Source organism: Berghia stephanieae, chromosome 5, assembly GCF_034508935.2.
Source record: "Berghia stephanieae isolate SIO BIC M18660-M18661 chromosome 5, UCSD_Bste_1.3, whole genome shotgun sequence".
Classification (NCBI taxonomy): domain Eukaryota; kingdom Metazoa; phylum Mollusca; class Gastropoda; order Nudibranchia; family Aeolidiidae; genus Berghia; species Berghia stephanieae.
The window spans coordinates 67,003,377-67,021,957 of record NC_088364.1 but is presented as its reverse complement, the minus strand read 5'-3'; the positions used below and the strand labels follow the sequence as shown (position 1 = coordinate 67,021,957).

Genomic DNA, 18,581 nt, shown 5'->3' with positions numbered 1-18,581 from the left:
AATCAGAAATGGAGTGGCTTCTTAATACTGAACCAAAAAAACAATACAAAAAAATGTTAAAGATTGTTAAACATATTTAATCAACTATTAAACATTTAGTTTTCAACTCAATGACACAATAATGGAGGAAGTCATCACATAATTTGTATAAAATCTGCAGTGATGGATAATTCACCTTTTGTAAAAAAAGATGTAGAACTTGAACTATAATCTTAATCATTGGCTCTAGATAAAATTAACCCCTTCCAGTTTAACTCCAAGTAATACTATACGTCTAAGTGGGCCACATCATACAGTTAACCCATAGAGGCCCGGTGTTTACTAAAAAAAATTCCCCTGAGGCCCAGTGTAAGGGGCATAACTCTTAACAAAAAAATACCAACACAAAGTTAAAAAATTATTAAACGAGAACCAAATGACATAAAATTATAATTTCAATTCCTTTTTATAGCCAGATAAATTTGCTTTCGAATGATATATAACATGACATGTTTTGATTTCAATAAATTGGGAAAAAATATATTTAAAAAAAAAATCGTTTCCCGCACCCCCATTCCCGTCATTTTCGTCAATCTCTGACTCCGATTCAGTGTCCGAATCACCTTGATCGGGTGCTAACGCCTCGTCTTGTCCATCCCCACCATCGTTTACATCTTCTCTTTCTAGTTCGATATCGCTTTCATTTCCAAAATCCTCTTCATCGTCTACACCACTCTCCAAAACATCATTTCTAGCGCCACGCAACAAACTCGTGAGGTACGGGAATGCCATTTTTCTGAATTCGATTACTCACTTGCTATCAACGATATAGAGCAGTAAAATTAGGTGCCCCAAACGTAAACAATAACAAGTTGCTAGAGATTTTCGTTAGGGACCGGAATAATTTACGCACAATATAGGTCTCCCAATTTTGTAGTTTGAGTTGTAGGCAATACACTTTCAGTATTGAAAATATGTTTACATAAAATCTAACAGTTGCAGAAATAATAATATAAGGCTAAATTATTCTGAAAACCAGGCTCCGAATAATTCTCGTCTTGTTCACACCAGCGCAATAATTTGCTCTGGTCTAAAAATAGATAGACTGTAACTTTTGATAAATTTTACCTTTTGTTCCATAAAATATCCATATCTAGACATTATTTGATGTATGATCGAGTATTTATGAATGTGTGTTTCTTTTGCCACCTAACAGCCAAATTTTAAATGTTATTTTTTTCTATAATTTACATTGGAACGTGAGCTGTCAAGACAGGAACATGTGGTTTGCCATGTGCTTCTAGACCTTTGTTTACGTTTGGGGCACCTAATTTTACTGCTCTGTAAACGTGCGGTAAAAAGGAAACGGAAATAGAACGATCGCATTACGTTTACGATGTTTCCGGTTTAGATTAAAACGAAGTGATTCGTTGCAATAACAAAGTAAACATGATCCGTTTTTTCTCAGGGGCCGCGGGCGATGACGGGCGATGCGGGCCTCAACAGTCGCGGGCGACTCCAGGGGAAGCGGGCCTCTATGGGTTAATTTGAAAATTAATCAAGCAATCTCAATCAAATTTACGTTCTATTTGTCCTATACTGACATTTCCACCTGTCGCACAATATGCCTCATTCTTATATCAATTATGAAATCTCATTAAAAATTACTTTCTAGTTGTCCTATACTGACATTTCCATCTGTTGCACAATATGTCTCATTCTTATATCAATTATGAAATCTCATTAAAAGTTACTTTCTAGCTGTCCTATACTGACATTTCCATCTGTCGCACAATATGTCTCATGCTTATTTCAATCATACAATCTCCTTAAAAGTTACCTTCTGGTTGTCCTATAACAATGTTACCACCAGGGTAGTCAAACTCTTTGCCGGCTTCTATGCTTTCGTCCAGAGTCAGAATGGGTTTCCGAATTTCTGAATAGTTTATCTTCACTTTAGGCACCGCATCAAACGCTTGGTTTCTGCTTTCTATAATAAACGAAATTGGAAGATAAAGAAAAAGAAGGTCATGCAGGGAAAACGGAGAAGAAGCATTATATTTAAAGCTTGATCATCAAATAAAATCAATTCAGAAAAAAATAGTGGAGAAGGCACTTATGTTGATAATGACAAGAAATGAAGTGAATAGAAAACTGCCAGAAGACAATAGAGAATTTAAACTTATTCAGCAGTGGTGAGTTGAACCCACAGTCCGACTGTTACGACATCCTTCGCCTGACCAAAAGAGGGATGCTCTATAATCAACATTAACCACCATTGGATAGCACTGATTATAGCGCATCACCTCTCGTGGCAAGGCAGAGTGTGTCGTAACAGTTGGGTCATGGTCATGGGTTCAATTCCCCATCACTGCAAAAGTTTTTATTCTCTATTGTCTTCTGGCAATTCTCAAATCAATTCATTTCTTGTTATTAACAACATAAAATCAATGAATAGACCAATGAGTTGCTGGATGAATTGATGACTTGATTAATGTTGATATAAACAAGAATGTGACAGATCAATATTGTAGCAAGCGTTCGAGATTAACAAATTTTTAAAAAACAAGAAAAAACAAAACAAAAATAAATTGGTAAAAACATGAAAACCACAATAGTCTTCAATAATTGAAGTCTTACCAGCGAGAATGATACCCACAGCTTGACCATTAAATAAAATTTCCTTGGTTGCAAAGAGCTAGAAAGAAAATAAATAATGAATTGCATTTTAGTTCAGAAAATTTGACCAAAACGGATCAGTAAATAAAATAACTAAGCTATTAGGCAGATACAAAACAGTCAATGTTATTTTCTTTACCAAAATTGGTGATTGGTGAAATTTAGAAATATGTTGTCTTTGTACAAATTGACACATTAAGTTAAAGTAAAGATATGAGCTGGAAAAATGACAATATTTTTACCTCTTTGACTATAAAAAAGGTCTTATGATGAATAATAGTAAAGAAAGAAATAGTACAGTCCCTACCTCTTGAGGCTCATAGCCATAGGCATCACAAGGCACGTAATTATTTACACCCTCCTCTGGAATGTCTTTGGCTGTCAGAAAACTCACAACACCAGGCATTTTCTAAAAAAAATAAAAATTTAAAAATATAATAAATATGAACATGTGTCACAATTTTATGGTCACTCTAAATAGGCTTCACAAAGCTTCAATTTTACTCTAGCATAAACCAAAGAAGTTGGAGGTTAAAGGTTAAACAGGTAATCAGGCACACATTCTCACCTGCAACGGGTGCAGTAATATGCCTTACCCTAGGACACAATGTCAGCGCAATGTTTTTGCAATCACTGTCAATCATCCATTCTTAACAAGACGAAACACTAAGTGCTAAGCTACCAACACCACATAGCAAGAAAAAAAAGTTTTGCTTAACAAACATACATAGACGAATCAAAATTCATTCAAGAACTGTGTTTTTACAAAAATATTTAATTTATTCTGAAAGAGAAATCACAACTGTTGAAGATACTGAAGCTGTCAACAGGGAAGATTAAAAGATCATTCATTTTATGAAAAACATCTTGCATAGTGCCTTTTATTGTATTGTATTATCTCGGGTTTTATTTGTACGTGTCAACTGATAGTATGTGTGATATTAGATTATTGTTACAATTGTTTAATTTTATGTCATAATATTATTGCCATTGTAAAGCGCATAGAATATGACACCATGCTATTTATCATCATCATCATCATTATTTATTATATTATTATTATTATTATTATTATTATTATTATTATTATTAGTATTATTATTATTATCATTATAAATATTATTATTATTATTATTATTATTATTATTATTATTATTATTATTATTATTATTATTATTATTATTATTATTATTATTATTATTTATTATTATTATTATCATTATAATTAATATTACTATTGGTAAAGATAGACAACTATTGAAGGCACTAATAATATAAATGCTAAAAAATAATTTTTAAAATGACAAATATCATGTGACTCATTTCTTTCTTATATCATGTATTCACAAGTGAACAGCTGGAAGAAGACAATACTCTGCATATCATATGATACAATCACTTTTAAAGGAGCAGTTATATTCAAAATGTCCAGTTTTTTTCTTTTAAAAACAACAAAAAAAAACCAAAAAAACAAGACAATTAAAAAAAAAATTGAACTTCATTCACCCCTGAGGAAGGTGTGTGGCTCAGCGGTATGGTCTTTGCATTGCACCCGAAAGGTACAGAGTTTGACTACTCTGCATATCATATGATACAATCACTTTTAAAGGAAGAGTTATATTCAAAATGCCTGGGTTTTTTTTCTTTTAAAAACAACAACAAAATATTTTTTTAAAACATGACAAATAAATTTTAAAATTAACTTCATTCACCTCTGAGGAAGGAGTGTGGCTCAGCGGTGTGGTCTTTGCATTGCACTCTATTGGAAGAGACCATTAAAGACATATTTCCCCTTGGGGTTGAATAAAGGGTATTAATTTTTTTTCAAAAAGTATATTCCAAAAAATAACCCAGGCATCAGTCACAGTGCAACAATAATAAAAAATAAAATAAAATAGTTTCCCTTTATTCAACCCCAAGAGGAAATTTGTCTTTAGGGTTTATTCCAAAGGAAGACTGGAATACCCAGGGTCAGCCACAGTGCAGCGCCGTAAAGTGAGCTTGGGCGAGGTGATGTGCTCAAGGCCACACAACGAGGTGAGTAGTCAAACTCAGTACCTTTTTGGTATGAAGCAAAGACTATACCACTGAACCACGATGTCCTTGTAATGTATTTATACTCTAATTGTTTAACGCATTCAATTGTCCTGAGGCATTATTCACCTGCGCGGATTGGTGCATATTGATATTTTCTGTTTTTTACTACTTCTACGAATGAACCCAAACATGACCGTTTGCCTATGATTCTTTATTAAAGTTTGTTTATTGTTACTTCAAATTTCAACTAGTCTTCTTCATGTAATATTACCATATCAACAAATATTACAGTCCCAAATGCCACAAAGTGAGCTAGAGCAAGATGAATTTCTCAAGATCAAACTGCACTGCAAGTGGAATCAAACTCGAAACGTCTTGGATAAATAGAAAAGACCATACAACTGTACCATACTGCTTTGTCTCAAATTTAATGATATAAATGTGATGATCTTTTGTATACAATATGCCCTATTCTATTTACGATCTATAGTTCTGATTACCAATGCCAATTACCAATTTAATGATATAAATGTGATGATCTTTTATATACAATATGCCCTATTCTATTTACGACCAAGAGTGCTGATTATCAATATCAATTTATTCATATACATGTGATTTATATACATTATGACCTATTCAATTTAGGACCTATAGTACTGATTACCAATGCCTCTGTTGCGTCCAAAGAATCAATGGTAGCATTTCCTTCATTTGACAGGACAAAAGCAGCAAAGATTTCATTTTTGTATGAAGGCATGTCGTTGATGAACACAGCCTCACCAGATGCCTGCAATGAATAAATTGGAAAATGGAATTATTCATATGCAAATTCATGTTTTTTTTTGTTCAAAGCACTTTAAACATGCTTTGTGTAAATAAGCTTTATATTCTAAAAAATGTTCATATGTTTATCTTCATCCCTCAACATAATAATAATAATAATAATAATAATAATAATAATAATAATAATAATAATAATAATAATAATAATATAATAATATATTATTATTATTATTATAATACATTATACAACAATAATAACAATAATAATAATAACAATAAAATATAATAATAATAATAATAATAATAATAATAATAATAATAATAATAATAATAATAATAATAATAATAATAATAATAATGCAATTTATTTACATAGTACTTCTCCTGAACAATATAGCTCTAGGCACACAACAGACATGGCATGCAATGCATATATTAAAAATCTACGCTTATATATCAACTGCATTTAATGGATAAGAATACAGAATTATTATAAAAAGTGAATGATGGAAGCCAAAACTTTTGGGGCGACATTGCAAACGCGGTTTGTGATTAAAACTATGGTATATGCATGCAGCTTATCATTCACCACCAGCAATAATATTTTCATCATCAACAACATCACCATTATCATTATCATCACCGTCGTTGTCATCATCATCATCACAATCATGATAATGAATATCATCAAAATAAAGAGACAATTCAAGAGTAAAGCAGCTATGGTTTAACTCTTACATATATGACATATTATCACGTATTGTTAAATGTAAGATGCAAAGAGTGTCTTGTTTCAATATATATAAAGATACTACCTACCTGCAAAGGAGCAGTTTTCTTAGGCATAGCATTTTTCAAAGGGAAATCACTCCTTTTTTCTTGATAGGTCTGCAGTCCAGATGAGATTGGTCTATGGAGTGGCACTTGTCCAGAGAGCAGTCTAGAATTTTGAGATCCACAAATTCCAAGCAGAGCCTTGAATATCAAAATATCAAAATAAAAAATAACTTCAGGCAGCCAATTTCTCTAAGAATAATTAACACTTATTTTTACAAATGGCTGATGCAGACCTGCCTACTACTACGAAAAATTGGTAGTCCACGAATTACGGCTTCGATCACAGAGCTGTATAAAGACACTCAATAAAACTTGTTGAAAATGAAGTTTTGGTGCCAAAGCACATAAATTTAGCAATTTGAAGCATTATCTAACCTGGTACGGAGAGATTGGTCTGTTATAAAGTAAGCTATGGTGCCTACTATTATTTCCACCCTGAGAACTACGAAATTTTACAATAACAAGTAGGCAGGTCTGCTACTGAGATCCACAATACAAAAAGAACAAAGAAAGAAGCTTTTATTTGATGACAGATATGTTTAAGAAAAGCTCCACATGCTACAGAAATGTCAACCTAAAATTATTCTTGAAATATTGCCAATTATTTCAAAATTACAATTTGTTAGAATATCCCCATGCATTTCATTTTATTTTTTGGGAAATGCACTTTTACTATTTCATCTGTAGTTATAGTATATATATATATAAATAATAATAATAATAATAATAATTAAATAATAATAATAATCAATAATAACAATAACAATAATAATAATAACAATAATAATAATAATAATAATAATAATAATAATAATAATAATAATAATAATAAAATAATATAATATGTTTTATTGAGGACAGTGAATAGCATTTCTTTAAGTGCTGAAAACTAAAACCTCCCATTTCTGGTCGTTTTCTTCCAAATCTTGTTCATTTCAGGGGGTTCCAATAGCTAAGTTGGTAGAGCACTCGCTTAACACGCACAGGGACCAAGATCAATTCCAGGTGCAGTCGAGAACTTTTTCTGACCCCTCCCCGTCAAATAAGAAGTAATATGATAGCTGGGTCTGTTAGATTTGGTGGAAAGTACTTTGCGATAGACTAGCATCCTATCCAAAGGATAGCACGCAATTGCTATTTTCTGTTTCACGCTATAGAAACTGGGATAAACTCTGGCTCCATGAGCCCAATGGCTCTGAATGACTACTTTTGTCCACCTCCAGACAATACCTCTTTTAGATGATACATTTGTGAAAAATCAATCAATCAACTTGGTTCTGTTTGTTAAAATATGGATCTAAGTATATTGCCCAGGGCAAAGGGTGAATTAAAACAAGTGATCTTTTATAATCTGACCATATCACATTTTCATATTAGGTCTCTGGCAATCTCAGTTTCGATCTGATGTTTGGTGATTTAGAAATATTTTTTTTGTGTGTGTTTTCCTTTATTTGGGGTCTCATTAGCTCAGTAGGTAGAGCACTCGCTTTGCACACACAGGGACTGAGATTGATCCCAGGTGAGGTTGAGATTTTTTATTAGTCCCCTGTCGACCTAGAAGTGATTGGGTAGCTGGGTCTGTTAGATCTGGCAGAAAGTACTTTACAATAGAATAACATCCTGTCAAAAGCAATTGCTCTTGTCCGTTTTCCAATATGGAAACCGAGATAAACTCCGGCCCCATGGGCCTTATGGATCTGATGGACATCCTTTTTTTTTTCTTTCTGAAACTGTGACTGGCACTCAGTGTCTGCTCCAAAATTTTTTCACTCACCTTGTATAACAATGAGCAGGCCAAATCTTTCCTGTATTTTGGTGAAGCCAGCAGAGGAGAGGAGTCTGGATTTAATTCGTCTTTCAAGATAGACAATGCCTCTACGAAAAATAATAAAAGAATCCAGGTTTGTCTTTTTAAGGATTAAAAAATGGAATAACAGCAAGAATATCTAAGTCGCAATATAAAACTATCCATGTAAATGATGATGAAGATGATGTTGATTTAGATGAAGATGATGATGATGATGATTTAGATGAAGATGATGATGATGATGATGATGCGGATGGTGAAGATGATGATATTAATGATGATGATGACGACGAAATATCAATTGTTACAGACCTTTTATTACAGTCCTATTAAGCGCTTTTCCTTCCAAAAACATCTCTGTGTTATCAGCATGTACCTGTTAAACAGTCCAGATAGAAAAAAAGATATAGCGTTGAGTTCATGCTCACAGAATTAAATCTACTTCTACTAAAATTTAGCCCTCATTCTGCTCCTTTTCAAAGGATAAAACTTGTTCCCCTAACAACAGGACTAGAACCAGGGACCTAAAAGTCCAAAGTTGAGTGTCATACAACTAGACCGCAGAGCTGCACAATAATAAAACATACTTTTATATTTTTCAAATTCCATAAGCAAGATCTTCATCTATCAAAATGGTCATACTTTTCAACCATATTGAAAAACGAGAATAAAAACCCCAAAACAAGCAAACAAACAAAAAGTGGGTGTTTGCCTCCAGGTCAACTGCAACACTGAAAATATAGGACTATCCATGTCACCAGTAAGATTCCTGAGAACAACGAATTTTAAAAATTTATAGTTGGCAGATCTGCACATTATTATTTATAATATACTTATTTATTTATGTATTTATTTATCTATTTATTTATATACTTATTTATTTATTTATTTATCTATATATTTATTTATTTATTTACTGATATATCTATTAATTCATTTATTTATTTATTTTTATATTTATTTTTTTGTTTATTTAATGATGTGTTAATAGGAAGATAATAAAAAAATCCATATTAAGAATCTAAAACATATGCTCTACAAAAAAAAAAAAGGTCAGATTTTAAACGCTTTCTAAAAGTAAGTGGGTTATCATTATTTTTGTATGAATAATAAATGTATAATTTTGATAAATATGATAATCAACTTACAGTTTCTGCATTGATGCCTCCAAACACAATTGAGGGTCGTTTACAAATCGTTACATCATTAACCGGAAGTTTGAAAGCTGCATTGATATAAGCATGTGCATTCTGTTCAGAAGTAACAAGTGAAATCATTGTGATTTATTATTTTAAGAGTGAATTCACAAAAATAAAAACACAATTGTTTCATCCTCACAGTTTATCTCCTCCTCTCCCCCCCCCCCTCCTCATTTCCTTTTTCGTTCCCATCTTATATTGTCTTCATGTTTAGTTGGTGAAGAATGCTGTTGTCTTCCTCAGCTCTGTCAAGGACCCTTACAGTTTCGTCTGCAGAGGTATGGTACCAGGTCAAAACTCCCCCTCTTGCTATTGCATATTTTAGGCAGGTCCATATACTCCTGCCCTGCCCAAAATTGACCTATTTTGATCTGCAGAAAATCCCTTTTCTTGAACATGGTCCCAATATGCCCCTTAAAAAACAACAAGCTGATGCCTGGGTTACTTCAGTCTTTTCTCGAAACAGACAAGGAAAATTTTCCGCAGGAGGAATGATGGGAATTTATTAAGAGAGTGCAATCAATCAAATTATGTTTTCGAGCTTTTATTCATAGATATTATGTTCTTACTCTGAGCCTTGGTATAGGTGCTCTCTATCTCTCTCTCTCTCCTCCCTCCCCCCCCTCTCTCTCTCTCTCTCTCTCTCTCTCTCTCTCTCTCTCTCTCTCTCTCTCTCTCTCTCTCTCTCTCTCTCTCTCTCTCTCTCTCTCTCTTCTTTGCAGAAGATAATTTTTGGATCAGGTGGCTGAATAACACAATATTTATAATTAATTGAATATCTTGAAAAAGGCTTTAAATGGGTTTTTAAAAAATAATAAGACAAACAAAACAAAACAAAACAAACATTGTAATTGTTTAATCAAAAGGAAGACTTAGTACTGCACCTGCGATCTGGGTGTAACCTTAAACGATTTAAAAATCTCATTGCCAGATAACTTAGGTAATATCACAGCAGTGAGAAGTTTCCCCTCCATATTCACTTGCTTCAGGAATTCTAACATTGTTTGCGTGGATCTTTGTCTTGAAAGACAATCTGCAGAGATAAAAAAAAAATAAAAGAGAAAGAAAGAAAGAGTGGCTGAAGAATGGTGCAATAAAGGTCAATGATTGATAAGTAAAGAATTAAACCATACATGCATTAGTAAAGAGGGGTCCTGATGGCTCTGTTGTTGAGGACTTTTCTTATAAACAAAGGGATGTTGGTTCTGAGTGCGGTTAATATATTTTATGACCCCTATATTCCCCCCAAGTAGTGATGTCTGTTGGATCTGACAGAAAGTGCTTTGCAATAGACAAGTGTCCTATCAAATGGGTACTAAGTATTTTTTCTGTCCATTTAACCATACAAAAACACAATAACTGATTCATTGGGCCTGAAGCCTCTGGAGGGACGCATGAGTAAAAGCTACATGCCCAGAAAAATGTGAATAAGTCCAGACGTGTTTCATCCAAGAAGAAGACACACTGATTACAAACAGTCTACATATCTTTTGCTATCTGAAAGAAAACTGAATTTTTTTATTGCAACAATCACAACATCCAGAAAAAAATGGAATAAAATATAGTTTAAATTTTAATATTGTTCATACAGTAGCTACAACCATAGGCAAACATTGTTTATCTCCAGATGTTTTATCATTACACAGCAGTTCACTATACTGTCATGGCTACCTGTTCTTAGGATTAGTCAGCGACATTTTTTTTTCTCAAATTTATTTTTCCAATGCTGCTTTGTCAACATAACTTCTTATATAGATTTCATAAAAGTTAATATTAAACAATATTGAATAAGCAGTAGAAATAGACAGTACGGATAATACTTTTATAAGGTCGGAAATAAAGAACCCCAACCTAAAGCAAACATGTACTTTTATCAACAAATCTTGAATCCAAGAGACAGTTGACACCACCAATTCTTGAGATTAATTGTTATGTGTATTTCTTTTTTTCAATTCTCTTACAACACAATGCTTCCCTAAATTTGAGATTTCATAAAGCTTCACATTCAATAAATATAATTAAGTCATATGGTACTGAAGGGCTTTCTCAAAATGATTCTTGCTATAAAGTATGGTAAAATTCAGTGACAAGAAAAAATACCATAAAGTTCTGTTGAAGCTCCTGCTGTTTCCAATAAAGTGAAAAGATCAGATGAAAATTCTGGATGATTGTGTTTGATCATCAAGTTCCCAGCTAGGCTTCCAGTCTGAAAACAAATAAAATAATTCATGATGGCGACGCTTCAATTCATGAAAACACTCCCTTTTTCTTCTGACATTTAACTTCAAAAGTGTGTATGAAACAGTGCCGGACAAAGCAGAAAGAAAATTTCAGAAAAAAATCATCCCCCAAGAAAAAAGAAAGCCTGCCTCTACTTGGGAAGTTGAGGCAGACTGATGTTTTGGGATGGTTTTTGTCTTTCTTGCTTTGCCTGGCACTGTTTCATACACACTTTTTCAGATTTTTATCTTGTACCAATGCCTCCCCTTCTGAGCAATTATTCTTAAGTGTGGTTATCTATTCTTCTTCTTCTTCCATTAAGGTCAAAGCTTCAGGCTGAAGATTGTATGGCCGATTTTTCAGTAACGTGGGTTGTAGAGGGAAGCAGGGAGTGATTTTTTGAAGTCATCAGTCGAAAGGGCTTGATTCCAATTGGTTGGTAGGGAGTTCCAAAGTCGGATGGTGGAGGTGACGAAATAGTAAAGATGATGGTTTGTTCTTGAGCAGGGGATTTCAAAATTATATTCTGAGTTTCTGGTTTTATTGTTGTTCAGTTTCACATGGCTAGTTGGAATTTCGAGTTTTCCGTTTTGTGCTTTGTGGAATATGAGGAGTTTGTTGATGGAACGTCTTTCATGTAGCGGTTTCCATTGGAGATCGTATTGTATCTATTTCATTGGTGATGGATGATTTGTAAAAATAAATTATAATTGTAATCAAATATAATATACATAATACATATTTATATATATATATAATATGTAAATATATATAAATACCAATCTTTTATCCAAATAAAGCCAAATATTGAAACAAATGGTTGATTCCATTTTTTTCCTTTTTCATTTCCTTTTATAAGCATCTGATTATGAGTACATAAGAGCAATTTGGTTTAAAAAATGAATGAAGTAGACATTACTCGACTCTATGTTATTGTTTTAGTGAGTAGCCCTCATAAAATCTTCTCTAATAATAGTCTATAAATGTAAAGACTAAACATAGTTTTGTATTGTTAATGACTATTTTGACAGCAGAACCGGTAGACATCTTGCTTTACAACATACCATCAAAGGGAGTCTTATGGTTCAGTTAGTAGATTAGTTCCTGTGTGTTAGATCTGGTGGAAAATATCTTGTTATAGACTAACATTCTATCCAAAGGGTAGCATGCAATTGATATTGTCCTTTTAATGCTACAGAAACTGGGATTTATCTGTTTCATCAATACATACATTTCTGACCATGACGTTTCCAACCATCTTGAGGTGTTTTACCATGGCTGTAAAATATCCAAAGCCAGATTCATCCTGATTTGATTTGAGTTGGGAGATAAATTCTGTTATTGTTGTACCGCCTCCAACTTTCATCCCAGATTCACTAATCTGAAATAGACAAAATCATAAGATTATCTTTATTATAATATCTCTTTATTAATTTCATTTCCATAATTTTCTTTATCCTATCATCATCATAAAATACAAACTTGGGCTTTTTTATAACGCAATATCCACTAAACATGCTCAAAGGCCTTTACAAGGGTTCCCTAGCCGACAGCAACATTTAACAGGTAGGATAAGACCTGACACCTGAAAGGCGATATTACATTTTTTTTTTCAGACAGTTGCTCATTTTACACCTGAGTACAGTGAGATAACGTGAGTAAAGTATTGCACTATATAAATTCTTTTTTAATGGTGTGCCATAATGTTCTGGAAAACTTTCATCGATTGTCACTCCATCATCCCACCAAATAGTAAAGTCTGATTGTTTGGAATTACTTTCCTCTGTATAGAAAATGATCTCAGCTGTGACAGGTAATCTAAAACATTTAATTCATATTAAATAAAAATAAAAATAATAATAATAATAATAATAATATAATAATAATAATATAATAATAATAATAATAATAATAATATATAATAATAATAAATAATATTAAAAATATAATAATAATAATATAATAATAATAATAATAATAATATAATAATAATAATAATATAAAAAATAATAATAATAATAATAATAATAATAATAATAATAATAATAATAATAATAATAATAATAATAATATAATAATAATAAAATAATAATAATAATAATAATAATAATAATAATAATAAATAATAATAATAATAACAATAATATTGTTACATAATTTTACCTCCATGGTGAACATATCCTTTACTGCATGAAGATCAACATACATGTCAGCTTCTCCTTCATTCTTGTAAATACCTGAAAAATACAACAGTCTATTTTAAATTCTGAAATAGAGTAGCAGTACGGATGATCTTTATTATAACAATATACGGAAGGCAAAATGAGTAAAAGGCAAGTTGAGAAAGAGGCGAAATAAGCAAAAGGCAAACTTTGAGAGCTGAGTATTATTCATGGAAGCATTTGAAAGACAGTAGAATACTGAGGCTGAAATAACTAAAGATAACTAAAGATGTCAGAGACATTTAAAACCAGATGTCACTACTGAGGCTAATCAACACACGATTCAATCAAAGCTTATTTTATCTTATAATCATGAGAGAGATGCTCTTAACCCTAAATCTAGTCACCGTTCATTTTATCTACGTATCTATCGAACACTGTTAAAACAAACCATATTTTCATCACTTATTTAAGAATATCTATAACTGTAAAGAGTAACCATTTTCAAAATGTAACACTTGGAATTGGATATTACCAAAAGTGAAAGAAAAAGTCAGGAGACCCTAAAAACATTACCTTCCGCTGTGTTTCCAGAGATTAATTTGATCTTTGAGCTTCTGTTATTCTTATAAATTTCTGTAATATTATCAAGGGAAACTGGTCTGCAATGTGAAAAAAAAATTAGTCAAGCTTAGTTATTTCAAAAGATTTGTACAAAAGAAAACAATAGTTCGTCTCCAGGACTGTATACTAGCATCCAATACAAAAGTTAGCGAACAATTATCCATTTCATGATATTAGAAATGGGATTAACTCTTGACTCCATGGGTCTGATGGCCCTGAACATTTACTTTTCCATGGCCCAATTCTCCACGAGGAGAGATTGGAATAAGCCTAGTCAAAGAGCTCACTTCCAATTTCACCATGCTCAATGCACTAAACATTGTTTTATTTATTCTTCCAGCAAGTCCTAAGGAAACCATATTCCCGTTTCATACAGTAGGTCGCCTTATAAGCATTGTTTTTTGGGGTTTTTTTTCACTAGACCTCTAACGATAAAATCCTTTGCTGCCTCTAGCCAAGTAGTCATCAACACTTAAATTGGATGGGGTAATGTGTGTCAAGGACACAATGCCAGGGTAAGAGTTTTGTTATCACTGGAACACATTCGACATGGCTTGTAAAAAGACTATACAGTAATCATGACAAACAAACCTGAACCATTTGCCATTATCCATGTCAATTTCCAAAGGTCGGCATCCTCTTTTATCTCCAGCACATTGTTCACCGGTTTTGGGACACAAGTGGACATTCAGATCCTGCAGACAAAACAAATAGTTTATTTACTACAAAATTAAAAGAAAATATGAAGGGCATGTGTGGCATAAATTGAAACTATACTAAATACCACATTTCAGTATGGGACAAACAACACACACAAAAATGACTCATCTGCCGAAAAGAGATTTTTTGTTGTTTTTAAAAAAAAATGTTTTGATATATGAGTCAAATTTACCCACACTATATTTTCTCTACATTTTGACTGGTTCACTTCGGCACCTTTAGTTTGTATTTATTTCAAGACAAAACATTTGATATTAAGCATCTGCACAATTTCTGTTACAAGTATTATCTTGGATATTATATTATTTTTTATTTTATTCTTTTCTTTATATTTGAACTATAATGCCTTTTATATCAGCTGGAATGAATTCGATAAGTCAATGGTAACATATTTGATCTGATATCACTTAAAAGAGTCACCACTGATGTTTATCATCTTAAGTCAAGAAATAAAACACCTGTTCTATATCAGGGACTTTGAGAACCAACATATATGACACGTGAAATCACAAAAATTGGTCGCTACTCTGTGAATATAAGAATACTAATAATAATAATAATAATAATAATAATAATAATAATAATAATAATAATAATAATAATAATAATAATAATAATAATAATAATAATAATAATAGATGGCATTTGTATAGTGCATTTTCAAAATCATATAATGCTCAATGCGCTTTATATTGGTTGAAAAAAACAAAGAAATAATTTTTCTTTAATAACTAAATTTTAATGTATCTCTTGTGTCACAGCCCACAACAGTCAAATAATCTCTGATAGTAGCAATTTTCTTTAGATAAATATTTAAAATTACAAAGGTTATCGATTTGTGTCTGCATGGATACATTATTATCAAAAAGGACACCAAGGTTTTCAACACATAAAGAGGACTGCATTGGACATCCATTGATATATTTGAGTATGACATGCCTGTGTGTATTTGCAATGTGTGCATGTGTGTATCTGCGTGTTTGAGTCTGTGTATGAATGTGTATGTATGTGTGTGTGTGTGTGTGTGTGTGTGTGTGTGAGCAAACTAGCAGGGAAATATCTTTTTAAATTTTTATTAATCATCATGAATTACGAGAATATCTAAATACTACAATCCATTAATCATTCATCACCATTATCATCATAACTACCATTAGAAAAAAACACAACGAATTGTCATTATCACTAAATTACTATTTTCAATCACCAAGTGACACAAAGCTTACTTCAATATCAATAGGTCTGGGTGTATGCACAGGATTATCAGAAGCAAATGATTTCATGGCATCAAGGATGGGGCGGTAACCTGTGCATCGACAAATATTGCCATCAAAGCTGTCTTCAATTTCTTGTGCTGTCATATTGGGATTTTGGTGCAAGAGGCTGAATAAGAGAAGGGATCAAAGTATAAGATGAATGAGTGGAAGACAAAATAAGCAAATTGACTGATAGTTTTGTTTTTTAACGCAAATTGTCTTCAATGTCTCTTCTGTTGTCATAATGGGATATTGATGCAAGAGAAGGGATCAAAGAATAAGAAGAAAGATGAATGAGTGGAAGACAAAGTGAGCAAATTGACAGAAGGTCAAAGTCAAAGCTGCTTTCATTGCCTCTTGTGTTGTCATGTTGGGATATTGATTCAAGAGGCTGAACAAGAGAACGATTAACAGAATACAGTTTTAATACATTTTGGTTAAGTCCAATGACTTGCTTGTGTTGCCATATTGGGATTTTGATGCAAGAGGTTGAATATAAGAGAATGATTAACTGAATAAGTAAACAGGTCAATTAATGAAAAAAAACAAAATAAACAAATTTACTGTAGGGTCTGTTATGTTTTTGTTTTTCTTTTAAAATGTTTGTTAAGTTTAAAATCCCAATGAGAAAAAATTTCTTTGAGTGATAAGAACAATCATGGATCTCTATAAGAGTTGCATTCTATGAGATAGGGTGAGGTGACTTTGTGACTTTTTCAATTCCACATTGCCCTAAAGGTGGGTGATGCAAATATCGCTGTCTAAAGCTTGAGGAAATAAATAACAAAAGTCAAATAGAATGGAATTTTTAAAAAGATTTTTTAATATAGCGCAATTTCCACTAAACATGCTCAAAGCGCTTTACAAGAGGTCCCTGACCAACAATAACACATAACATGTAGAACAAGAAATGACGATTGTTAGGCGACATTACAATTTTTCTGACAGAGAAAATGCTGTTAACTGCAAGGTACTTATTTATCCTGAGTACGGTGAGAGAATGTGAGTAAAGAGTCTTTTCCAAGGCCTCAACAATGTGCTGATCAAGGCCCGAACCCCACACCTTCCGATTCGAAAGTGAGTGTCATACCACAAGACCACATAGCTGCTTAAATTTAATAAAGACAGATAATGTGAACGTTTTTCGTGTTTACAGGTGGGTGTTAGACCCATTTTTAAAAAAAATGGTTACAAAGATAATACCATACTGCTGTGCCGTGCTGTATTGAATGATAAAGATCTGAACAAGTGTGTATTGAATGGGTGATTAATTTCATATCCTCAGTAGCTGAAGAACTGATGTCACTGTACATTTCAAAGGATTTTTTACATCAAAAACTCAACTGACTTGACTGGCGCTGATATGACCTTAATGTATTGCAAGCGCCGTAAAACCCTTAAAAACAAACAAAACAAATCAACTGACTTGACAACGATGTGCATGTTGGACCATAATGTTCTTATTTGCATGTGAGTAAATCAAATGAGCAAATTACAATTGGTCATTTTAAAAAATGAAATGTACATAAAATTTGCCAGGATAAGAAAATGATCAAAACTACTAAAAATAAAAAATACTAAAAAGAAAAGAAAAAATATGACATAAATATCTTTTTTTTTAAATGTATTTAACTGGAGTAATTTAATGGGTCAAACAAAGTCGAAAGCCCGCATCAAAGAACTCTTTGATATTGTGTTGGGGCACAGATGAAATTCATTTATTCTATACAAAAAGATTTTATTTTAAAACCAACAAAAAACAAACAATTTGATGATGATCAGCCAGTTACCCGTGATGTCGACTGTATAAGGAGAATATTTGGTTCATTAAATGATGAATTGGCTTTATAAGAATAAAATAAATATGGAAAAAGCAAAGTAATGATTTTTTGATTAGTGACACATAAGGATAACCAACTAAATGTCCATACATCTCAAAACATCAAAACATGCATTTCTCATAGAAGATAAAAAAAAAGCGTAAAACTCACCCATACATATTCATTACTATCCCTGGTGTGCAATAACCACACTGACTAGCAGAATGACTCGCAATTCTCTCTTGGATGGGGTGAAATCCATTTTTCTGATTTCCAATACCTTCAGCTGTGCTTATCTGCCAACCATCCACAACATTCAAGGGCAGCAGACACTTTAAAGATAAAAAAAGATTATATTTAATCTTAAACACAACCCCCCCCCCCCCCCCCCCCCAAAAAAAAACAAAAAAACTTGATATAGTGCAATGTCTACTAAATGTGCTCAAAGAGCTTTA

At 32.3% G+C, this 18,581-nt stretch overlaps 2 protein-coding genes across 2 annotated transcripts in view; one reads left to right on the top strand and one right to left on the bottom strand.

The window, feature by feature from the left end:
• The window catches only part of LOC144973468 (core histone macro-H2A.1-like), a 592,749-nt gene that overhangs the window by 145,285 nt on the left and 428,883 nt on the right, over positions 1–18,581 (top strand). The gene's annotated exons all lie outside the window — the stretch shown is intronic.
• LOC144973465 (uncharacterized) overlaps positions 1–18,581 on the bottom strand; it is a 48,244-nt gene that overhangs the window by 17,528 nt on the left and 12,135 nt on the right. The window contains 16 exon segments of the mRNA XM_078915938.1: positions 1,820–1,969; positions 2,620–2,677; positions 2,966–3,067; positions 5,363–5,485; positions 6,301–6,456; positions 8,093–8,193; positions 8,438–8,501; positions 9,274–9,375; positions 10,209–10,357; positions 11,425–11,530; positions 12,776–12,925; positions 13,708–13,781; positions 14,283–14,368; positions 14,922–15,025; positions 16,277–16,433; positions 18,298–18,458. Of these exon segments, the coding sequence (XP_078772064.1) occupies positions 1,820–1,969; positions 2,620–2,677; positions 2,966–3,067; positions 5,363–5,485; positions 6,301–6,456; positions 8,093–8,193; positions 8,438–8,501; positions 9,274–9,375; positions 10,209–10,357; positions 11,425–11,530; positions 12,776–12,925; positions 13,708–13,781; positions 14,283–14,368; positions 14,922–15,025; positions 16,277–16,433; positions 18,298–18,458 (1,843 nt within the window).